The 25,668-nt window shown below is 42.8% G+C and overlaps 3 protein-coding genes across 3 annotated transcripts; 1 reads left to right on the forward strand and 2 right to left on the reverse strand.

The window, feature by feature from the left end:
* Window positions 1-4,094: 4,094 nt before the first annotated feature.
* Window positions 4,095-6,086, reverse strand: LOC306925091 (long-chain-fatty-acid--CoA ligase ACSBG2-like; the record flags this gene model as incomplete). The annotated part of the gene is made up of 1 exon (XM_079503772.1): window positions 4,095-6,086. The coding sequence occupies one exon, from the start codon at window positions 6,084-6,086 to the stop codon at window positions 4,095-4,097; it is 1,992 nt and encodes a 663-aa protein (XP_079359898.1).
* Window positions 6,087-9,101: 3,015 nt separating this feature from the next.
* cnih4 (cornichon family member 4) lies at window positions 9,102-16,507 on the reverse strand. Its single transcript, XM_079504362.1, has 5 exons — window positions 16,376-16,507; window positions 15,702-15,770; window positions 13,336-13,448; window positions 12,315-12,455; window positions 9,102-12,161 (listed from the first exon to the last, which is right to left on the reverse strand). Exons 1-5 carry the CDS (start codon window positions 16,496-16,498, stop codon window positions 12,134-12,136), a joined length of 474 nt encoding a protein of 157 aa, XP_079360488.1. The 5' UTR covers window positions 16,499-16,507; the 3' UTR covers window positions 9,102-12,133.
* A 7,535-nt stretch (window positions 16,508-24,042) lies between these two features.
* Window positions 24,043-25,668, forward strand: LOC306925092 (sodium-dependent lysophosphatidylcholine symporter 1-B-like; the record flags this gene model as incomplete). Its single annotated transcript, XM_079503773.1, has 1 exon — window positions 24,043-25,668. One exon carries the CDS (start codon window positions 24,043-24,045, stop codon window positions 25,666-25,668), a length of 1,626 nt encoding a protein of 541 aa, XP_079359899.1.

Raw genomic sequence — 25,668 nt, forward strand, 5'->3', positions numbered from 1 at the left:
ATAAATATGCTAATAAAAACCACACCTGTGTGAACTGAGTGGTGCAACTCCCCTCTCCCCCTGCCTCTCTCTCTCTCTCTGTCTCTCCTCTCTCTGTAATTAGCAGACAACGGTGCAACACTATCTCTCTCTGTTTCTGGCACAACAGCGCCACTTTTGCCCCTACTGGTACTCATAGTCACATACCGGTAGGTGAAGATGGTACTCATAGTCACATAGGTGAAGATGGACATTGCTGTTCCTTGGAGTGGTTGCACCACTCAAAAACAACTTAATACTTCCTAAGGTTAATATGAGCATCAAAGCAATATTTTAAATAGTTTTAACTTTTTACTAGTATGCACATTCCATAGGGCTGGACCACACATGGACATATGACATCATCAACTTGCGACAGGATCGAGCAGTTCCTATTGAGTGAAAGATTATCCTTTTTACGAGAGAAATAACATATTTAAGGTGTTATTATTTTGTAATGTTATTATAGAGGGCAAGTGATGGATAAATTGATGTGTTTACACACCATATCAAGTTGGTCATACCACCATATCATGTTTGTCCGTTTAGACTCCATCCTGTTCCCCATTTAAGGTGTCATATCACATTGTCCCTATCATTTTAACTCTGACCTAGCCCCTAGCTGCTTGTTGTTTTGTGCCCTATGTTTGTGACTACAGTATGTTTGTCCACGGTTTGTGACTTTGTTGTGCCTAACAAATATTACATGGCTCCAGAATCATTCATGGTATCTTACTCTCGCCACACTGGTCTATACAGCATCTTCTCTCCAGTTAGGCCGTGATATTGTCAGTCTGTCAGACAGTGTTTTGGAATAAAGTGCTTACTGCAGCTTCTTTATCAAGCCGTTGGAATGCACAACAGAGTGATATGAGCTACCCTCATCTCTTTGTTGGGCCAATCCGAGGTGGCCAATGTTCGCCTCAACGTGGGTCCCCGCCAGCTGACCGCCAACGTGTGGACAACACTCCTCCAATCACGATAGATAAACAACATTGCGTAATTTTGACTATAAACTGTGTATTCACGGGTAGCAACCTTATCCAGGACCTAGGACGGACTTTGAATTATGGACTTAATGCTACTGTAAAGCCTGGATCTTTGTAATATCTGTTCCAATTGAAAGATAATTTTTATATAAACTCCCCTCTTCTTTAAATTAAGTTTCCTCTTTCTTGCGTCTTCCAATTACTAATTTGTGGGTCTCTTTCCATTGTTGGGTCTTGCTACTATGGTTTAAAAAGGATCTTTTAAGAGTTCAATCCATTTCCTGGATGGTATTAAAAGGGACATTTCTATCATTTTAAAGGTAAAATCTATTAATGCATATGTAAACATGTTTTGTAACAGAGGGAGAGAGAGATGGAGAGAGGAAAATGGATCTTCAATCTCAGTGGTGCTTGTCCAATTTGACACATGCAATAAAGATCTAAGGATAATCTCTGAGTTTGAATATAAACACTTGGGTCCTCATTCACAACGGCGTTTACGCTCATAAAGTGACGTTACGTGAGCGGAGCGTGAGCGGACAGGCATTTACGTGGATTCCCACATTACGTGGGAATTCATGAACTTGAACGTGAACTTGACGGTGACGTGGGTTGGTCGGAAATTCCGCTGAAAGCTGCGCCACCTCTCATGGTCGTGTACGGCTTGCGTAGATTTATTAAGAAGGCTTTAGTCTTCATGCTGAATCAATTAAAAGTCCCCAAATCTCAGATAAAATATGTAGGCATGTGTCCCCAACATTGGTCGCACATAAAAAAAATATAGCCTATATAAAAGCCAAGTATCACTTGTATGCCTAAATGCATGCATTCTAGAGGCAGGTTAGCCTAGAGTGCCATACAGAAACTGCCCCTGCAAGCCCGACACCTTTTTTATTTATTTATTAGGATATTTCTAGCATGCGCGATTGCGCTGCTCACTTGACAGCTTTCTACTCGCAGTGCAACGCGCTGTGAGCTTGTAGATCGGCTCTCGCAGTCTCGCAGACTCGCGCTGCATGTTAAAAAACAAACTCACAATTATAATAAGAACATACACTTATCTGCATTCTGCACTGTACGAATCCAACGTTGTTTAGTGTAGTAATGTCTGCAGTATAGGCCTATTTAAATTGTTTCGTTATGGAGCTCCTTTGAGTCAGTCTGACTGTCGGTGCGTGTGTGTGTGTGTGTGAGGGGGGATTAGCCCTATATAAAAAAAATAGAAGACCACATTAGCCTATTTGAATGAATGGCATCAGCGTGTTTGAAAGTCGGCCAGTCATATCATAGTTTTAAGCCAGCTCACCTCCACTCGCGCTTGTTCACAAACATGACGGACAGACAGACAAGAAAGGCTGTTGATGATGATTTGTATTACCACTGTAACTCGCTGATCAGCATGTTGACAGAGACTCAGCCAATTAAAGTTTCACGTAGGCCTAAATGCATTTGCTGCAAGCACCTATCTGCCTCCATTTGCGTCGTGGTATTAATTTATAATATGTATATTGATCACATGCGGACGCCACACAGAATAGCCAACTCTTACCTGCAGCTGAGGAAACATACAACGCAGTTGGGTCGGATGAAATATAGCCTTAAGTCCAAATCCCACAAGAAAAAAAAGAAAGAAAATATGTCCTGTGTCCATGCATGTCCTGGATATATTTGCTTTCCAAATCCGACAGTGCAGGGCAGGGAATCAATCACCGCAGTAGACTAATCAATAGGGCCTTTTATCATTGCCGAGTTTTAATATAGCATTTGGTTGTGTGGTGAACAATACAAATTAACTTCTTTCTCATTATGTGAAAGTAACTGTAACATCAGTTAACTTATTAACGTTCTGACATTTAACAAGGAGTGAAGCAATGCGTGCCAAGTTGGCAAGTTTCGTTTATAATTATATACAAAACTTGCGCTGTTTGCTTGAAGATCTGTCCATGCAGAGACCCGCCTGTCAAAATTAACTGCTCTACAAGCTCATCGCGGCTGTTGTATATAATTTAAAGCCCGGTGCAGGCTATGATGACGTATTTCGATATTTCCTGTTGCCTTATATGGTGTGGGATGGGCGTTCTAACCAGGCGACACCAGGCGAATCGCTTGGGAAAAATGCGGAAAGGCTACACTCTGCGATCCGCACAAATGAAGTGATTACACCAGCTTCCCTGAATACGACGGGAGCAAATCGCAGCGTGATCGGACAGAGAAATACGATGATATTTAGTATCTGTTTACGCATACGTTACACTGCGGTGTATTTCTCCTTTGTGAATGAGGACCTTGAACCCCAGCTTCTATATTCTGGGGGGAACATAATTTAGAGTATATATAAGGAACATAAGCTATTGCAACGCAACGCACTGTGAGATTGGCAATTCTTGGCAGACATTTGTAGGTATAGATTGTGTAGAAAAGCAAAATACAGAGAAAACGTTTTAGTCTAGAGAGTTTAAGAGGGTCTACGGAGGCAGGATAGTTGTAGTAGGCTACCTGAGGTAAACTAGTAATGACAGCTAGCTGTAGCTAACGTTCTGTGTATGTATAGTTGGGAAAATCTATGATCATATTTATTTAGGCACAATTTCAGCCCAAAATCAATTAAAATTAATAATTCTAAAAAATATGACATTAACCGAAGAATAAAAAAGGGAATGGACAAAAAAAATAGAGGTAATTCTTTGGCGTTTAATTAACCCTGAAAAAATACAGACCCATTTTGTTGACAGCTGACCTCTCCTACCTGTGGAGCCATGCCATAAGAATATAAATAAAATGTAAGCTGCCAGCTACAAACAGTAGTGTGCATGATGGTATGACAAGGGTTATTATAGAGATTAGAATGCAAATGCATGTTGTATGTATTTCCACTGGTATATATCTGTCTCTGCTTTTAATTCCCGATTTCCACACTCTTCACTGATGTTACAAAAGTAAAATGTCTATCCAAGTTGAATTGTGCTTTACCAAGGGGCATTTTGGACATTTAGCTAACATGGGGAATGGCACCTACTTAAATCATGTACTTGCACACAGCTCTATTTGGGAGGCAGGTGGTTGTTTGGGAGTACTGGGATGGCCAACCTATTTGTAGAAGTTCTCAATCTGGTTCTTGTACATCTTCTGCACCACTGATCTCTTCAGCTTCATGGTAGGACCAAGCTCTCCCCCGGTGATGGAGAAGTCATGGTCCAGGACGATCCACTTCTGGATGCGCTGGGCGTTGGAAGTGGCATTCTTGTTGACCTGGTTGATTCCCTCCTGGATGGCAGCATGGACAGCATCGTCTTGCCCGCTGGCGATCTCAGAGACACGCATGGATTTGCTGCCCAGCTTCCTGCACATCTCCACAGCTTCAGGTGTCAACTCATCCTTTGGGGTTTCCGTCTCACCGTTCATCTGGCACTTGATAGTGAGCAGCATGGACAAGAACTTCCTGTTGTCCCCGATCAGCATGGCGTGGCTGATGAACGGTGTGGCCTTCTTCACAGCGTCCTCGATGGGAACAGGAGGGATGTTTTCTCCACCTGCTGTGATGATCATTTCTTTAATTCGTCCGGTAATGAAGAGGTAACCATCTTCATCTTGTCGGCCCAGGTCCCCAGAGTGCAGCCATCCGTCTTCATCAATGGCCTCCTTCGTCATTTCAGGCATGTTGAGGTAGCCCATGAAGACATGTCTACCCCAGAAACAGATCTCGCCAATGCCCTCCTCATCTGGTTCATGAATCTTCGTCTTGCACCCTAACAAAACCTTCCCACTGCTGGTGAGTCTGAACGTGTCGGCCCTGGACATGGTATGAGGTCCAACACACTCGCTCATACCGTACATGTCGTGCACAGGGATGTCCAGGCTGAGGAAGAACTCCTGGGTGTCTTTGGAGATGGGGGCAGCAGCCGTGTAGCACTTGTTGCAGCAGTCCAGACCCAGCGCCTTGCGCACCTTGTTGAACACCAACATTTTGGCAATGTGGTAGGTGAGCGGCGCATGACTATCATCTCCATTTTCTATCTTGCTGAGGTTGGTGTGTAGCCCCACATTCTTGGCCCAGGTGGCTACCTTCCTGCGAACGGCGGACGACTGGGCACCGGTAGATTTAATCCTCTCCTCCATCTTCTCCCAGACACGGGGAACACCCAAGAAGAATGTGGGATGCACCTCCTTCAGAGTGTCGACTAGGGAGCCCTGGAGTGCATTGGGTTGTGCAAAGTATGTGACCCCTCCAACCCTCATCGGAAGCCAGATGTCAACCATCTGAGCGGCGATGTGGCTGAGGGGTAGGTAACTGATCACACGCTCCTGAGCCTCAGTGGCATCTGTCAAGCATGCCTGTACATGACGGCAATGGGCGAAGGATGCCCATGTCAGATTGTCGTGGCTTAGCATGACTCCTTTGGGTTGCCCTGTGGTCCCTGAAGTGTAGATGAGTGTACAGCACTGATTGGGCTTTTGGCTCGCAATAGTGTCATCTAGTGGAGCATCTGGCTCATCGCGTCCTAGCTCCATAAATTCCGCCCATGTGTAAAGATTTGGTCTCTTCTCTTTGAGAGTGCCTTTGTACTGGATGATGGCTTTCAAGCAGAGCAGCTGGTCTTGGAACTGGAGGATTTTCTGAAGTTGTTCGTGGTTCTCCACAACAATCACATTGGCCTTGCAGTTATCCACTACGTACTGGCACGCCTCAGGAGAATTCGTGGTGTAGATGCCCACAGCAAAACCTCCTGCCAAGATAGCAGCAACATGAGAGATTACCCACTCGGGCGAGTTGAAGCCCAGGATGCACACACCATGGTACCGCTGAAGACCTAGCTTTAGGAAGCTTTTGGCTGCTGTACGACAGGCCAGGTAGTATTCTGTGTAGTTGAGAACCTTCTGCTGCTCACCGTCCTTCCAGCTCAGAGCGGTGAAGTTGCCGAAGCGCTCCACTGCCGAGATCAAGATCTGGTGGATCATTATTGGAGGGTCATCGTTCACGCCAGACTCAATTCTTAGTGTCACTTCCTCATTGCCTTTGGATGTCCACAGACGAGGCTCATCTACTGTTGATGAAGAAGGCACGGAGGCTGTGCTCCACATGGCACTACTGGAATTTCTCAACAGGCACGTTCAAAGAAGAGCTCCTGGGATATCAAGCGCTCACTATTTTCAGGCTATCTGTGCACTTCTTTTTTTATCGTCGTCTGGTTTTGTTTCGTTCTATTCGTCTTATTACATATGTTCTTTTCCTCCCCTCCAGTTTCCTTTGACCAGAACAATATTTAAATGTTGCCAAAGTCGACATTTTATTAGCATGAATCTGACATCATACGAAGTACACACCTTGCTCTCACCGATTTGTGCAGGCAGATTTGACATCTACACAATACAAACCATTACTTGCAAATGACGCCCTTCATGCACGTAGTCACACCGCCACACCCCTAATTCTCAAGCTGTCAAATTAGCCCTAGGGGGCCCTGGCTACTACTGACCTTACCACCGTTCCTGAGATACCATTTACAAGACGTTTAAGGTCGTCCATTCCTCCAATCCCTGTGGATAGAGTTCCATCCTTATTGTTGTCACGGAAACGGTCGATGGCGTGACGGTACACGACGTCACGTCACCCTAAAGTATGGCACACAGAATCATTAAGAGATGATCAAGAATATAATAATGCTACAGATAAATATATCATACAGTAAGTATCCTATATAATGAGTAAGTATTTGGAATTATAAGGAGGTACCTAGCTAAAACACTGGGCTCAAGTTACTAACCATTCACAACTCCCTCCCCCCCCCCCCCCCCCAACACCTAAGGCAAGACACAGATCCTCTAAACTATAAGAACTCCTCAAACGGAGCCTCTTATACAGCCCACTGACAGCCCCCTGTGAGTACAGGAAATCTCAGTTACACTTATGTACTGTATTTATACAAAGGTTTTGGGCATTTATAGTATATAGGATTCCCCTGTATAACCCACCCAGCAACACACATCTTTGTTATTGTAGCTGTACAGGTTCAAGTAAGTCCACGCATCATACAGATGTCTGATATTGGTTTTATTTTCCATGCGACTTTCAACTCCTCCAGTGACCAAGACACCGTGAAAACTATAATGAAGAAACAATAACATTTTGTTCAGTTTCGAGTCCATACATGTGCATTCAAATGATCAAACGAATCCCACAGTTATACATTACAGCAACATTAAACAATCCACAACAACACAACACAACAAAATCACAAAGAATATGTACCGTGTGCGCCTTTGAACCATGTGCAGATTAATTAATATCGTCTCTCTCTCTGACGTTCCCAAAACAATGCAACTTCTTTCCAGGAACTCAGTTCAACCTCTGACCCTTACTGATAGGTGACGTCACGTGAGTGACGTGACACTCTAATCATGTGATCCCCTTTTGCATAGGGTGCATTTTTACCTTGCGCTATAACCTTTTAACATATTTATTGTCGTTTTGAATTCTATTTATTCATAATGAAATCAACCTTTTTGTCCAAGTATGATCATAAATGTTGCACACAAAATAACATTTAATATTACTTATATTTATAACTGAAAACACTGTCTCTCGTTCTGGGACAGTTACAGTTATTGTAAATCGCTTTGGATTTGGTGGTTTTTATATAGTTTTGTGTAATGTACCTGCTTTGTGTTCTTTCAGGATATCAAGGAACAAATGGAAAAAGCTGAAAGGGCGGAGGCACGTTGGCTGAAAGATCAACAGGAGGCTGTCAGGAGACAGAGGCAGCAGAACATGGGATGGCATTAACATGCCCTGCATGGTATTGGAGGTGTTCTTGGAGGTTTATTCGGTGGGAAATTGTTCTAGTGACATCAATACTGAACTGCAATTCATTCAATGTTTTGTTTGATTTGATGCGAGAGAACCATTTTAAGAATTTGCAATATTCTTTCTGTGCCCCAGGACAATTCAGTTTTATTAAATTAAAATTGGTATTAAAGATTGTATGAGATCATACACCCAAATTACATTAATATATAAATTAAATATACACATGACCATAATAGATAGATAAGATAGACAATAAATAGATCTTTATTGTCATTGCTTACACGAAACAATGAAATTCAGTTCAGAGCTTCACCACTGGCCTACCAATAAACAAATAAATAAATAATATACCCAAAGTGCAATGTAATAATAGAGTTCAGCAATGCAAAGTTCAATGCTAAGTCCAAGTCCGGTACATTACACTTATAATACAGAGGGGGGTCGGGTGAGGGGCAGGTTGTTCATTCAGAAGCCTGACAGACTGTGGGTAAAGGCTGTTGTTCAGTCTGCTGGTTCTGGCCCGGATAGATCGGTATCTCCTACCAGAGGGCAGACGTTGGAAGAGATGGTGTGCTGGGTGGAACTGGTCCTGTAGGATGTTATTTGCACAGCGTAGGCAGCGGGAGGTGAAGACTGTGGAGATCTCTGGGAGACTGTTCCAATGATCCTCCCTGCAGCCTTGAGCACTCTGTGGAAGGCCTCCTTATCTGCCCCAGCTGGTAAACCACACCGCACACAGTATGGCCGTATTAGCTATAGTGACATGACTATATATGGGCGTATCAGATTTTCTTATGCCTGAGTCAGTGTCACAGATACATTGAAACGTTGTCAATGTTTGCTGCTTTGGCCTGGTGTCGGTGAGACAATAATGTTTACTATTTGACTTACGGTAAGTGAGAAGTCCATTCCCCGGAATGAACAGCTGGTGAAAAGTCAGCTAATTATAAAAATAAACTCTGATTATGATTGCCATTTTCTAAAGTTATAATCAATTTCACAAGCTTGTGATTGATTACACATTCAAGATCTAGCAACTGGTCACTTTAAAACAAAGTTTCTGGTGACTGATATTGTCCTATGTTTTTTCAATTACTTTTTTCATTAATCTAAAATGAGAAGAATAAGGATCCATTAAAGAAAATCATGCTAAAATGAATATCAATTCTCTAAATACTGAATCGAGCAACTTAAAAACTGCCCGGGGTGTTCACAAAATACGATAAAATGACCAAAGGTTTTTTTGAAAGTGAAATATCCCTTTAGAAAGAAAAAAAGAGAAATGCAAAGTATTTTTTTATTTGTTTATTTAAGAAACTCCACATTTCCCAACACCCCCAAAACAAACTCATGTCAGAAACGTATGTTAATGTGAACATGAATGTCAACATCAAAACCCCCAGTTTGCACAGAACTACAGTAGAATATGAACCAATGCAATGGTCATAGAACCTCTGCTACGTAGACGAGGCTTTCATCATACAAACTGAGACAGGTTTACAGGTTCATATACTGTGCCGTGGTGGCTGGACTGTAAAAATAAGAAGCACAAGGACCCAATTAACTGCATGCGATCCCCTGAGAGCCCTTATACCAATCTAAATGATCACCTTCAAAACAAACACAGGACCCGACATTATGAAATAAACCTTCTGATACAAAAGCATTTCAGTAAATGTAAGTCAACTCAAATCTGCACCAAAGGGTTGGGTCAATTCACAATATATGACAGTACTGCAATTTTATTTTCAACTATTTGTAAAAACAAATATGAATAATAAACAGGCACACAATCCATACGCTGTGACCAGCTTGCATTAGAGACTATTGGACATGCACAGACCGACCGACCAGCCGGCATTAGCTACATGGTTGCAGCTACAAAAATAAATATAGTTTTGAATTTTGCAGATTTATTTCTTGAATTGGGAAACTGAATTAGAAGCAAGTCAGTCTATTTAAAAAAAATATGGGGCTTCTAGTGGCTTCTAGTGCCTCTAGAAGGTAGAGCGGCCACTTGGGAATCGGAAGATTCCCATGTCCCCCTGGGATAGTGTCAAAGTGTCCTTGAGCAAGATACTGAACCCCAACTCGCTCCTGATGAGCAGGTTGGGGCCTTGCATGGTTTCCTCCATCATCTGTGTGTTAATGTGCGGGTGAATATAAAGATAAATGCAGCATTTACTAATTATTTAGAAGGTAAAAAAAAACATTACATTAACATCAAAGGCGGCAATTCTTGTTGGAGCAGCAACATGATTGGTTTCCAAAGCAGTAGGCTTAGCTTTGTTAGCAGCTGTTCTCACCACCATTCAAGCAATTAAATGATCTTGCAATAAGTCCCCAGATGATCGGTAGGTGGAGAATGGAGATCTCCAATGGAAGCACCAGACTAAAAGTGAATTGACCTCAACCTTGCTGCAGTGGACACATCAATTATAGTGGCATTTTCCAAAATACTGCTAAATATGTAGTGAGAGAAGTGAACACTACATTACGATTTATTCTAAACATGCTTGACAAAACAGCAATTGAATGTCGGATAAATTGTGATGTTAGGCTCATAGCAGGAAAGGTATTTACCATAAATAGGCATATACTGTAGAATCAGTGCGATTGTCGTTCCCTCGGCCCAGAAAAGCAGTGCTTTGCTAGCAAAGCTGACCACAGACATGCAAACACATTTATTCAAAGTATTCACATGATCCGTTTTGCCCGATGACATGACATGTCACGATATGAAATGCCACAGCTCATTTGCCATGATAGTCATTTAAAGGCCCCATGAATTCAAAAGTTTAAGTTCATCATATAGTATAATATGTCTTGGCTGTTTGTAACATATCCGTATCTATCTCAACAATGAAAATGTTTTCAAGGTAGTTGTTGTTAATGGTATTTGACTATTTGTATTTGTCTCCCCCATTTCTAACAATTCTGCCATTGGACCCTCATCACAATTTGGACAAGTAAACATAGCCAGATAATATAGTTAATTGTGGATGTGTTTTCTTTTTAGGAGAACCAGCATGAAACGTATCTGTACACGAACGCCGAACGGGCCATGCGGTCACGCACATTAACCGTTTCCGTCCGTAGGACGGCGCCACACGTCCTAGGGGTCCCAATCGACGCGTACATACGACGTCCTCAGACGTCCTCGCGCATCCTCAATGATACCGGGCGAGATAAGAATATTCTGAATTTTTTCCTTTTTTTTATTTGTCAGTTCGCCTTTCGGCTACCGTATGCTCTAGACTCTAGACTCTTACCATTGACTTAGCTGTTAGCGCGGCAGAAATAATGACTCGTCTCTCCTAATCCAGGGCGCTCTCCGTAGTTTTGAACGGATCGATATACTAGCGCTTCATTTCTGCTCCTCATCCGTCTCTCCCGCAAAATATGAACGCTTTTTGGATCATATATCGTATAAATTAAAACGATAGCAATGTAAGCTAGCAATGTAAAGAGAACTTTTTTGAGCGGATTGTTTCCGGGTCGTGGGTTTCCGAGTAAAAGCGGCCATGTCTTTCCGGCACCCCAGAGCTCCTATTTTGAAGGACTTCCGGCACTGATTGTGTTAACACCTAAATAAAACCCATCCACAATTAATGTTCTTACCTTCAGCTGCATTGTTTACTGGTCAAAGTAGCTGCTGTGAGAAGGTTCTGTTGCAAAACAGTGCACAGGATGCAAGAACCATCTAGCAGTTTTTGGGTCATTAATGAGTTCATGGTTGTTGATGGATTCTGCTAACTGTCTCAAGGTGGCCTTTAATGATAATCATCTGATATTTGATTACAATTACCTTGCCAAAAAGATGTCTATGGTCAAATAGTATGAACAGACCCCCCACCTTCCCTCCCCCAACACACACACACACACACACACACACACACACACACACACACACACACACACACACACACACACACACACACACACACACACACACACACACACACACACACACACACACACACTCTCTTCTAGGCAGTTGTGGAATCACGGAAGTTACAATTATACAATTTCTCTGGTCGGGGTCAATACAAGGGGCTGAGCAATGATTTGAGATCCAGCAGTGGAGTGTGACACCGCTCTGGCTTAGACCCAGGTATTATGTGCATACGTTTTTTTTGAAGAATAGGACTACACCCACTATTCAGTAGGAATGAAACATAAGCTAACTTGTCTCTTCCCTGTAGTACTATTCAATGACACTTTATGCACACAAGACCGGGACCATAAGGTCCAATAGAGCATGTACAGTACCCAAGGGTTTGGAATTTGGCAGCTTGGGTTAAAACTCTTCTTGCGTCAGTCAGTCATTGATCAATGCCAGGATCATGCTGGACGAGAGAGAGAAAGAGAAACAGAAAGGTCAGCAGACAGACAATAAGAAATGTAAGAGTCTGGCAATTATGAGCTGCTGTGTAAGAAAAAGGGGGAAAAAAGATTAATCAATTGATTTTACTTGGTGATAATAACGCTATCTTTCTTACCTGTACAAATAAATGAAGAAGCAGAGCAGATGGAAGCCAAGTTTAATCATGGATTCCTTCATATGTGATTTCAGCTGGCCCCTGTTATGGATCTCAGTAGGGTCAAATACCCCCATGTTGCCCAAGGGTACTTTCACATACCTGAAGGATAAGCAATGATCAGAAGAAATCAAATCCAACACACAATGTAGTTAATACTAGTTATGTAATAATGTAGTTATTCTAATCCTTTCAATTGTAGACATAAAGGGAAAAGGCAAATTTCCAACACTGTCAGTACTTTTAAGTGGTAAGGACATTTTAACTGATAGGTCACACGTTCACAATGTGTGCAAGTTAAGCACTTAAAACCCTACAGTGATGTAATGTAAATAGGTTTTCAATGTAATGGGTCCCGGGACCAGGCGTGTTCTTTTGGATGGGTCCCAGGGACATTTTATGAGTCCCCCTTCAGGGGTGCATACTTAGTTTAGACTAGTCATTGGTTAGACATGGGTTAAGGTTAGGTTTAGGTGTGCTGCCCCGTGGGAGGTTATACTTCAACAATGTTAGAGAGAGTACAGTCCTGAGTACAGTATTGCATCCCAGGACCCCTGGAGGGTGATATGATTGGGTCCTTTCTCAATTTAGTGAGTCTAAGGATGCAGGATGCAGGCTATTTGCATCACTTCCCTATATACTTAGGGACATAGGGTTCTATACATGATATCCTCACTTCTTCCTGATAGCCAATCTACAAGATCACAATACGTTGCGTTGCATGCTCGCCTATTTACCACTGAAACCCCAGCATCCGTATTGCAGGGAAAGCTTAAGCTCATCAATTCGCTATTTTCAGCTAAAGCTTTCCCCTCAATAACAGTTCAGTCAGACAACTCTTAGAATTAATTTAGAATATATATTTATTGAGCATAGATACATGAAGCATAGTTTGGCAACAGGGCCCTGTCTCCATTCATTCCCTGTAGTATGAACATTTTAGTTAAGTTATAAGCCAAATAGCCAAGATAACCTCCATCACCTGTAAACATTCCAGGCTGCTACAGGCATGTTGAGTAGGAAGATGAACCAGTGGAATGCGACCAGCATCAGCACAGTCGACAGGCTTTGGCCAATCAACTCTGGGATGACCCACTGGAAAGACAATGGAATCGCATGTAATAAAGCAAAAATAAAACCACTTTTTTAGGACCTAAAAAGTCCTAATCTGTGATTTGTGAAACATAAAAGGAAGACCCCCCTAAACTATGTAAAATGATGACCTATGTTGCTGCTGTTCTACATACAGCCAACCAGGTGAATACATCGCAGATAGAGGTTTTTAACCTTTTGCATCTATGAAATATCTGGGGCCATTCATGTTCTATGGAAGATGCTTCTAAATCAGTGGTTCCCAAATGTTTTTTTCAGGGGAGCCATTTTTTTTTGATGAAAAACCAGACGGCCCAATTCCCAATATTGTCTTTACTTGCGTAAGCACAGAAAATAATTTAATTTACACTTGTATGTGGTTGCATAAGAAGCAAATGCTTTACTTACAAATGGACAGTCCAGAACCAGGCCTGGACTGGCCACTTGACACTCTGGGCCGACCAATGAATAAATAAAAATTAAATGCAAAGAAAATAGTTTGGCAACACAATTGAAATCTCCCGTGACCCCATCTGTTCGAGTTTGGAAGCATTTGTTTTCAATAACGCAACGTCCTGCTGCTTCCTGCATTATGTGTGATTTTTACTAAGTGACTTTATTGACAGAAAATAGCTCATAACATGTCTACGGTGGATTTTCATGAAAAGAAAATTGACAGATACAAAGAGTAAAATCCAAGGTTTCTGTAAGGATACAGTATAGTAGCTGCAATTTGCAAAACTAGATTGTTTTTTAATATGTTGAATCTAGAGTTGCAACACCAAGGCAACCATAGACAGACCATACATCTAAACAGAGTGGGGGGGTTGCCCGCTTTCAGTTGCCACGCTTTCAGTTCACAACGAACACATTCAATTGTTTCAGCATCTTGTTTCAACATTTCAGCATGATCAATGATCAACAGTAAAGTATTAAACTGTTTCAGCCATAAGCGGTGGATTTTACCTTTAGGTAGGTTCGAATTGCGTGGGGTTCCCCCAGATGGTCTAAAAATGTCATGATTTGACCAATTTATTACCAATCTTATTACCAACCATTGCTCACGAAAGCAATTATAGCCACTGCATCTTACCTTTTAATTAAAGTAAAAGTAGTCTGAAGAAAAGGAACAGTTCTGTTTCCCGGACATTGTTTTGGGATATTTTGGTTGAGATGGGTCTTTTTGTCAAGTCTCAAGTCAGTGTGGAGAGTACCCGGCGGTGTACCCCTCCCCTCCCTCCGGGCTCATGGCTCTTTACAGACGGGCTGACGGGACACAGACAGCAGCCTCTCCGCTGACCGTGTCAGTGTGAATAAACCGCACGTGCGGTTACTTGGCCACCTTATAAGCGTTTGAATACCTGTTCTGTGAACAGGGAACAGGCACCCCCCCGTAAGGTGTGTGCCTACGTGACAGCCTCTGTGAACAGGGAACAGGCACCCCCGTAAGGTGTGTGCCTACGTGACAGCCTCTGTGAACAGGCACCCCCCGTAAGGTGTGTGCCTACGTGACAGCCTCTGTGAACAGGCACCCCCTGTAAGGTGTGTGCCTACGTGACAGCCTCTGTGAACAGGCACCCCCTGTAAGGTGTGTGCCTACGTGACAGCCTCTGTGAACAGGCACCCCCTGTAAGGTGTGTGCCTACGTGACAGCCTCTGTGAACAGGCACCCCCGTAAGGTGTGTGCCTACGTGACAGCCTCTGTGAACAGGCACCCCCGTAAGGTGTGTGCCTACGTGACAGCCTCTGTGAACAGGCACCCCCCGTAAGGTGTGTGCCTACGTGACAGCCTCTGTGAACAGGCACCCCCCGTAAGGTGTGTGCCTACGTGACAGCCTCTGTGGACAGGCACCCCCCGTAAGGTGTGTGCCTACGTGACAGCCTCTGTGAACAGGCCCCGTAAGGTGTGTGCCTACGTGACAGCCTCTGTGAACAGGCACCCCCGTAAGGTGTGTGCCTACGTGACAAAATGTCACGTAGGCAGTGGGTGCTTCAGCCCTCAAGCACCCCCGGAGTCGACGTGCCTGCTTGCACATGCAGACTTCATTTTAAAATGACTGGCTATACAGGTTTTGTAGCAATTGTAGAAATATTGGACCTTAATTGTGTTAATGCAATGTTAATTTTGCCAGTAAGATTTAGTCTTAGTCTTTTGAATAACACACCATTTAGTCTTAGTCCTATTTAGTCTTCTGACCTTAGTCGACTTATTGGTCAACAAAATTAACACCGATTGTTATTGAGACTTGAACTTACTTTGTTGAGTTTGGAGCAACAGGCTCTGGCGTTGATGTAGTCACATTCTAGATCCGACAGAGTGATGATCTGGCAACAGCTGTCAAGGCTTTACAAACATACAAGAGAACCATACAACTCAGCTGAACAAAAATGCTGTCGAGCAGAAACCTCGTATCCCCAAATGTAAACTTTATTTTTTTACCCAATAAATTAATTATGCCCGACAGGTAGTAAAATAGCACCACGCAAGTAGGCGAATTCCCACTATTTTTAAATCATTGTATTAATAATAATAAAAAACGGAACTGTTTTGGACTTACAAGGTTTCCACCCATAAGAGAAATGTGTCGGATCATATAATAAAAAAATAATTTGATTTATTTATTTATATATCATTTATTATTATTATGATCTTATCTTTTACAGGCTGTACTGTCTCCAACTCTCCATAATGAATACGCGACAAAACTGTTCAGTTATGGTAACATAATAATACATATTTCACTTGGTTTATATCATATGAACCAGTGACTGACACTTGTAGCATAGGTGGCTAACCGGGCTAGCAGCTGGTGTGGTGTACTGGTTGGTTGGATTTAATCAAGTCTACTTTACTGTGACAGCTTCGGTTTGCCTTTGCTATTAAACACAAGTTCGACATGCACGAAGGACCCCCGCTGGGTAAAGGATACGAAGTAAACAGACAGAAAAATCAGCGCACAGCAGTCCACAAGTGACAGAATAAACACCGCCGCCTCCATCTTTGTTGTTTGCCTCCCTTCCGTGATTTCATTTACCCATAGCAAGGAGTGCATCACAGACACGGGTGGGTTTCTTGGTCTCCGCCACCTAGCGGATTGGAGTGTAGGCTAGCCATTCAATACAGCAGTGGTTTTCATATCACCACTCTTTCATATCACCATTAATTCTTCTGTATTTAGCCTTGCTGACCCAAAACTAAAGCATTTTGTTTTTCCATGCTGTATTTATGTTTGTACCATAGGAGAGTTTAACAGGTGAAATAATTAATTTACATTCTGTAATTGTGTATACTTGTAAATTAAGTAATGAAGATGTTTAACAATATTTAACTCTTGAGAGCGTAAAATGAAAACAATTTGGCTAGGCTACCAACTCCATCATTTAGCTGGGGACCACCTGGAACCCCCTCAAGGACCACTGGTGGTCCCCGGACCACTGGTTGAAAACCACTGCAATAGAGTCATTCTCAAACCTTTACATTTCACGTAACGTAACTCTTATATCTTTAGACAACAAACGGTACCCCATTTTATATACATTTAATTTAAATTACATTCTAATCAGATTTCTGAACACTTGTACACTGAAGCTAATTCATACTTTGTCATACAACGGGGAGATCTACAACAAGCATCATCAGTATTGATGCCCACATACTTTTCTTTTGGTTAAATATTTACTTAAATTATTATACCATTATGTTCTACCAATTCTAACAATCTGCTAGTCTGTGGATTTGTGATAATTGGCATGAAGATATCACCACCTCCCTTTGGAGAACTGTCAATGCATGTTTATCCACTTCTGCCAAGTCAAGAAAAGGTCAATCTTCCTCCTTCCTTTTTGTTGTCTCCACCAGGCCGAAGGCATGGGGAGAGAGTATGTTTTGCACTCCGTCCGTGTGTCCGTCCGTGTGTGTGTCCGTGTGTCCGTCCGTCTGTTACCAGCTAATCTCCGGCACCGTTAACCCAGTCGATGCCAAATTTTGCACTCACACTCCCTGGATGCCAACGATGAACCTCTGCTCCAAATCTTCCACAACGGCCTGTTATAGCGCCACCAGGAGGCCAGATTCTGTCCAAAAATCCCGCAAATCATTACACACTATCTCTATAGTCATGTGTTAAAGCCGGATCTGTCCGATATTTTATATTCCATCCTAATTGGCTAACATTGGCTTTCAAAGTTGGCGGGATTGGCCCGTTTTGAACAAAAAGCCTCAAATCATGAACGCAGCGTGCAATTACGTGAAATCATTCTTTCACAGACTTTCCTACTAGGCTGAGGAATATATTCCACCCTTTTCACATTGGCCTATTATAGTGCCACCAGGAGGCCACAACCTGACCTGCCCTGGTGGAGACCTGTGCTCTGAGGGGCACTTTATCTAGTTTGTTTTGTTTTGTCAAGGCAGAATAATTCCTGGCATTACAGTTGAGCGTTGTTGAATGAATCTGATTGTGTGAGGGTGAACTTTATAGAAACAAAGAGTAAAAAGTGCAGTAAAGGCCATAGATATCTTAAGTACATCTGAAACTGAGATAGGCTTCTGTAACTGTAAGCCGATTAGACAAAGACAGATAATTATGACTATCACAGTTTAGAAATCTCAATGGCACAATGCCACACCTCAATTTGTGCTTGATATAGCCTACTGTATGTGAGAATGTTATCGTGTCTACATGTTTAACCCATTCAGGCCTGACGTCGAAATAAAAAAAATCGTTCGCGTTGAAAGAATATATATTCAAAGATTTGTGCCGCATTTTTACGATTTTTCAAAAATAGCAGACCTACAAGTTCATAGCGCGCCACTCGGTGGCGCGCTATGAGCTTGTAGATCTGCTATTTTTCAATAGCTAAAGTATAACATAATGCTTAGTTAAAACACCAAAAGGGGTTCCCGTTCAGAATGGGTTTAAAGCTATAATATGACACACATGCGTCCTCAGGTCTAAATGGGTTCATGCAAGCACAATTGTTCCATGTCACAACTGATAGAGGTACAAATTAAACCATGAAATGATGCGGTTGCAAGCTTTTCAGTCTATTATAAAAGATGGCAGGGGGGGGGGGGGGGGGGGGACCTCCTCCTGCTTTAAGCGAATTTCTCACTCCATCTTTGAGTTGCAGAGAGCAAGGATCAGAAAGTCAAATTGGAACTGAAATTGATAATTAAGAAGATGGTGTTGCTGGCATACATGGTCATTTTGACATTGTGTCTGGCTTCTGAGGGTGCCAGAGGGCAAAATGACAGAGAAGCTGAACAGGCGTTGCGCTTTGCTTTGGACTCCTACAACAACAGACATTCCAGAGAGCCATTCATCTACACCTCGGTCTCCTTTGAATACAAAGTCATTCAGGTAAGCACGTGAGAATTCACTTATTGAAATGAGGGAGCTATGAGAATGATTTCCCCTGCCCTTTTTTTCTTTAATCACATAACCACACGAAAGTCAGCGTCCCTATTATGTGGCGAACATTTGGCGAAAATAGCTGATCTACACGCAGATCACACCATGCTATGTTCAACAAAATATATATATATGGTTTAGGAGTGATTATAGGCCCTTAGCCCAAAATACTAACAAACAGAGATTTTTTTTTTCTGACATTCTTTTATTTTAATTCGGGACATTTGCCCAAAATAGGGACACCAGTCAGTGTGAAATTGATTATACATTTGAAGGATTATTGTTTGTCTTTGTATCCCTTTTCAAATAGATCGTGTTTGGGAGGGAATTCATAATAGATGCAGTGCTTGAACTAACCAATTGCAAGAATTCAAGGTCACATCAACACTGTGTGCCAGTCAAAGGAAAGGTAAAGCAAACAACATGGCCCTGACATTACACATGCCTGTAGTAGACCAATGAGTTTTATCATTATAAAATGCTTTGAATGGATTTTAACTCTTATTTCAGAGGGTGAGATGTCGCTTTGTGGTCATGGAAGTGCAAAACACACAAAGAAAGATCCTGGTCCAGAGTATTTGCAAATAGTCTTACTTTCTGGCTATTTAAAGAAATGTATTTATAAAGAAATGTAATGAACCCTGAATAAAACGTAACTGCATTCATTGTGGCAGAGTGGTTTGTTGTCTTCTATAGGAGGGGAGGAGTCAGCCCAGTATAATATATCAGATTGTAAAAGAGACTTTAGTCTCAGTGTGGTTTTTACTGGTTAAATAAATGTGACTTATTGATTGGCTGACACTATCATGATTTTCAATATTCTCTCTATGTATTATCGGTAGTTGTTGTATCACTATATGGCTATTGTTCCATTAGCAGCCATGGAACATGAATTACAACATCAAAGCTGTAATATCATGTTTTACGGCTGCTATAGTGTCATATGCTGTTAGATTAGATGACCTCGTGGACTGTATGTAAAATGTAAAATGTCAACTGATTCAGTGACCTGCAGAGCCTCCGGCAGGCTGTTCCAAAGGCCAGACAGGAGAGCATTACTATAGTCATCAAGCCTAATGGTAATAAATCAGTGCATTATTGTCTCCACCAGGCCGAAAGCATGGGGAGAGAGTATGTTTTGCACTCCGTCCATCCGTGTGTGCTTGTGTCCGTCCGTCCGACCGTCTGTGTACAGCTAACACCGTTAACCCGGTAGATGCCAAATTTTGCACACACACTCCCTGGATGCCAATGATGAACCTCTGCCCTAAATTTAAAAAAAATAAAGTTATAGCTCCACCAGGAGGCGAACTTTTGAAAAACATTTTTTTTTATATTACTCCTCCAGATTCTGTCCAAAAACCCCGCAAATCGTTACACACTATCTCTATAGTCATGTGTTCAAGACGGATCTGTCCGATATTTCAGATTCCATCCTAATTGGCTAACATTGGCTTTCAAAGTTTGCAGGATTGACCCGTTTTGAACAAAAAGCCTCAAATCATGAACAGAGCGTGCAATTTACGTGAAATCTTTCACAGACTTTCCTACTAGGCTGAGGAATATATCCCACCATTTTCACATTGGCCTGTTATAGCGCCACCAACAGGTGGATTTTTGCAAAACACATTTTTGGAACAAAATGCCTCAAATCATCCAATTGCCATCCAAGGCGTAAGAAGAAATGGCACCCTTTTCACATTGGCCTATTATAGCGCCACCAGGAGGCCACAACCTGGCCTGCCCTGGTGGAGACCTATATCTGCCTGAGAGAGAAAATGATGAACTCTGGAGATATTTCTCAAGTGATAGAAGTACTTGTACTAGTACAAGTACTTTGGTGACATTTCTAATATGGGCCTCCATATTTGTCTCCACCAGGCCGAAGGCATGGGGAGAGAGTAGGCCCTCATTTATCAATCGAGTGGAAATTCTGCCCCAAATTCGAGTGTAGGATTCGTAGTACACCCACGTCGGGTCGGCATTTACAAAGTGATCGCAGACAGCTGTTCCTTCCTAATTTCATTCCTAGCAGTGATAAATGTGACGGCTGAAATCAATCTGGCACGCCCTATAAAATCTAGCCGCGCCCTCGGTTTTGCGACATGAACAACTGCAATACGACCTGGAAACCATGGTTACAGGGGAAAAAAAGTTTCTGCTGCCCCTCCCATACACACACACACACACACACACACACACAGACGCACGCACGCACACGCAACTTGTTGTATCTTAAATAAATAAACCTGCATGAATTAAATAAAGCTGTAGGACTACCCTGTCTGTTTCTCCTCTCGCTTCGCTTCCCTTGCTGCACGCCTCACCCCCCGCACGCACGCACATATCGCAATTTGCAAGCAACTGTCACTGTGTTGTTAGTTGTATATTAAATTATTAAAGTCTTTATTCATTTAATATACAACAAGATATATTAGTGAACGAAAACCTGAACCTGGGAACCATGAATTATATAACAAATAGGCGCGCACGCGCTGCTGTTTTGCAAGGTGCATCTCCTGTCCTGTCTGTCTCTCTCTATCACTGTGGTCCGTCCGTGACACCGTGACCAATTGACCATGCACGTCCGACAGTCTATTTAAATTGCCTCGCTGTCAACTGTCAATTATATGAATATTGCAGCCAAAACCGTATAGCCTCATGTGGCACTGGACAGTGGTGTTGGTATGGTGGGCTGCAGGCTGGCTTAGGCTATACTATCTCCGATGCGTTCCCACTTGCGCTGGCACGGCACATTTGGCATTCGAGCGACGCGTCGGGTTTATTAAACGAGGAGGAGATTGCACATACTGTAACTCCAGAAAGACATCGGCCTGCTGTAGATTCGGCTACAGTAGGCTACCCAAGTTGGGACTCTCCGCAGCTTCAGCGCTGCACTATACTCTCCATGGAAATATTTCAGCACAGACAGCCCAAATCCTCGCATGTATGCACTCATCATGCAAAACACTGTTTAAATGGCTTACGCATCTAACTTGCAACATTGTTTTTAAATGCGCGATTTTAATTGCTTGCTTGTAAAGTTGGAAATCTCCTACTAATTTCATATGACACAAAGACACATCGTTGATGTATTCCTTTACTTTTTTTTCCTTTTTTACATTTAGCCCATATACATACAGTTTTATATAAACATTTTAGGAGTGAATACATATGTTTCGATGCCTGTGACAGCCTCTCAGCTGGTCAAACAATGCTGCTCCGCTGTTCTACGACAGAAAAACAGGTGAGGACAAAGCGTACGACAGCTCCCGACCAGACGTGGTTTTTGTCTTGGCTCAAGTTCAAAATCAAACGTTGGCGCAAATGGTAAATGCACGGTTGATAAATGAGGGCCTATGTTTTGCACTCCGTCCGTGTGTGTGTGTGTGTGTGTCCGTGTGTGTGTGTGTGTCCTTCCGTCCGTCTGTTACCAGCTAATCTCCGGCACCGTTAACCCGGTCGATGCCAAACTTTGCACACACACTCCCTGGATGCCAACGATGAACCTCTGCCCCACATTTTCCAGAACGGCCTGTTATAGCGCCACCATGAGGCAACTTTTCACATTTTTTACCTAAAACTGCACCGATCTGCGTGAAACGTTGCATGCACCATTGACCTGCATTTTCCGCATCTGCCTTTTATAGCGCCACCAGGAGGCCGACTTTTGTAAAACACATTTTTTGATATTACTCCTCCAGATTCTGTCCAAAAATCTCACACATTGTTACACACTATCTCTATGGTCATGTGCTCAAGTCGGATCTGTCCGATATTTCATATTCCATCCTAATTGGCTATAATTAGCTTTCACAGTTTGCAAGATTGCCCCGTTTTGAACAAAAGCCTCAAATCATGAACGCAGCATGCAATTTACGTGAAATCTTTCACACATTTTCTTACGCTGAGGAATATATCCCACCCTTTTCACATTGGCCTGTTATAGCGCCACCAACAGGTTGATTTTTGCAAAACACATTTTTGGAACAAAATGCCTCAAAAACATGTTTATATTAATCCTAAACATTTTGCCAAACATCTCACACAGTCCTATCCTCCTGGTGGAGACCTGTGCCCAGAAGGGAACTTTTTCTAGTTTGCTGTCAATTTCTCTCTGAGATCCTTATTCCCAATATATAATGTTTATGTTTTTTCTTTGTTTAATTGAAGGAAGTTGTAAGGAAGTATGTAAAAGGAGGAAGGAAGAGCATGCAAACATCTCAGGAGCTAATTTTTGTGTGTACATTTCTCTGTTGAATTGTATTATATGTAATGTCTTTTATAATCGTCTCTGACTGTCGGGTGGAAACCTCATTATTAGTTAAAATTAAATAACGAGTGATTATATTTTAGTACCAGAATAGGAGACAATAAAATCCCATGTCTGCTTCTCAGAACATTTTACAAGTAAGATACATAGTACAAACAAGAAATAACAATGAAAGTCACCGACTCACCGGCCCATCCCTTTGAACTATGTCATATAAAGGGTCTGACAGAAAACGGATCAATCCTGGCTTGCCACAGCTAATTGTGCTGGTCAGCACAAGCAGTAAATATCTGACCTCAGGAAGCAATATGATGCCATCTCTCACAAACTAACTTTGGGAAAATAATTGAGTTCACTTAAACGCGCCTCCTATATTCTCAAAATGATTGACAAGACAAAGGAAATAATATGCTTTTGGGCTTTTTTGTGTCATCCTTTTTGACCATGACCTGTGTGAGCAATTGCATGCTGTACAACAAACAAACACATAAATAAATAAATAAACAAACAACAACTATGCGCTCCCTGCTAAACAGGCACCCGATCAATCTGTAGGACACTGTTTCCAAAATAATGGGACGGGACCCATAATTCAATAATTAGTCATAATTAAGGAGTGAAGTCTCTAACGATAGCATATGTCTTTTTGCGGTTTAGGTCAACAAAGAAGGGAGCGTTTGGGAAACACTAGGCAACAGTTTGCATTGTATGTGACGTCAGACCAATGCTCAATCCACCCTATAAGGTGTTAGAAGGGTTGGGTGAAATTCCTTCAGATGTCAAGCTGCAACTTGAGAAAAAGGCAGAGACACACACACAGGGACAGAACAGAGGACAGAGAAGGACTGACTGGCTAGACTACAGAATAACTGTCTCCATCCAACAGCAGCTCCGGCATAAATAAGTTATTATGGCCAAGAAAGAGGTGTCCAAAATGAGTTCATTTCATAAACAGGTGGTCAGCTCAGATGGCAGTGTCAGCTCAGGTGATGGCACTGAGGTTGATGGGAAGCATGAGCCAAGGAACAGTTTGTCAATATGCAATAAACTGTGCTTTGCCATTGGTTCAGTGCCCTTCAAGATCACAGACACTGCCCTGGGTTTCTTCCTGCAGATCTTTCTACTGGACGTGGCTGAGCTGAACCCCCTCCACGCTTCCATAGTCGTGTTTGTAGGCCGAGCGTGGGACGCAATAACAGATCCCACCGTGGGCTTTCTCGTGTCCCGCAGCCCAAGGACGCGGTTCGGGCACATGCTGCCCTGGATTGTGCTGTCTACGCCGTTCGCTGTGCTGGCATATTTCCTCTTATGGTACGTTCCCCCTTTTGCGGATCACGGCAAAGTCATCTGGTATGTGGTGTTCTACTGCCTCTTTGAGACACTACAGACTTGCTTTCATGTGCCTTACTCTACCCTGACCATGTTCGTCAGCTCAGAGCAGAAGGAGAGAGACTCGTGCAGCTGTTACAGGATGACTGTGGAGGTACTGGCCATGTTGATCGGAACGGCTGTCCAGGGACAGATAGTGGGTATGGCCAGTGCACCGTGCATCCCTGTATCCAGTGATGCCATAGAGCAACTCAACAATTCTACCTCTATACTTGCCGCCAATGCTACTGGTTCTGCCGTCTACGTTGAGGACACAAAGATTGCCTACATGATGGCCTCGTGTACCATGAGCGCCATCTACATTTTCGGTGCCATAGTTCTCTTCTTTGGAGTGAAAGAGAGAAGTGAGTCGTGTCGTGGCCAGTCCGAGGCCATATCTTTCTTCCAAGTAATAAGGAGGGTTATGGGGTATGGACCCTTTGTCTTACTAAACATGGGCGTCCTCTTAACAGCAGTGGCTTTCTATCTCCTGGAGGGAAACTTTGCAGTGTTCTGCTCCTACACACTGGGCTTCAGAAATGACTTCCAGACGATTCTACTGGTCACCATGATCTCCGCCGTCTTGAGCGTCCCCTTCTGGCATTGGTTCCTGACTAGGTTCGGGAAGAAGACTGCTTTTTATGCTGGAAACTCTTGTGCTGTGCCCTTCCTGATTCTGTTAGTGTGCGTGAAGAGCAACCTGACCCTCACGTACATCATCTCCTTTGGTGCTGGAGTGAGCATAGGCGCAGCCATACTGTTGCCGTGGTCGATGCTTCCCGACGTGATCGATGATTTTGAGGTGCACAACCCTGACTCCATCGGACACGAGGCCATCTTCTACTCACTGTACGTCTTCCTCTGGAAGTTTTGCTCTGGACTTTCTGTGGGCATTTCCACACTGAGCTTATATTTTGCAGGCTACATTACTCGAGGCTGCACACAACCAGATGAGGTTCATTTAACACTGCAACTGCTGATCTCTGCTGTGCCCATCGCCTTCATTGTGGTTGGCTTGGTTATATTCTACTACTATCCAGTCAACGAGGAAAGGAGGCAAATTAACCGCAAACGGCTCCAGGAACTGCGGGACAGCAAACCAACTACGAAATGGACTCAAGTGATTCAAGAGGATTCTGCAAAGGCAGAGCTCTCCAACATGGTCTAG

Source organism: Electrona antarctica (genome assembly GCF_951216825.1).
Source record: "Electrona antarctica genome assembly, chromosome: 6".
NCBI classification, from domain to species: Eukaryota; Metazoa; Chordata; class Actinopteri; order Myctophiformes; family Myctophidae; genus Electrona; species Electrona antarctica.

Coding starts and splice junctions, on each gene's coding strand:
- cnih4 (XM_079504362.1), bottom strand. CDS start 16,498: ATGCACTCCTTGCTATGGGTAAATGAAATCACGGAAGGGAGGCAAACA. Junction 15,771..16,375: donor TTTTTCTGTCTGTTTACTTC/GTATCCTTTACC, acceptor AGCTGTTGCCAG/ATCATCACTCTGTCGGATCT. Junction 13,449..15,701: donor GTTGCTCCAAACTCAACAAA/GTAAGTTCAAGT, acceptor TTGTCTTTCCAG/TGGGTCATCCCAGAGTTGAT.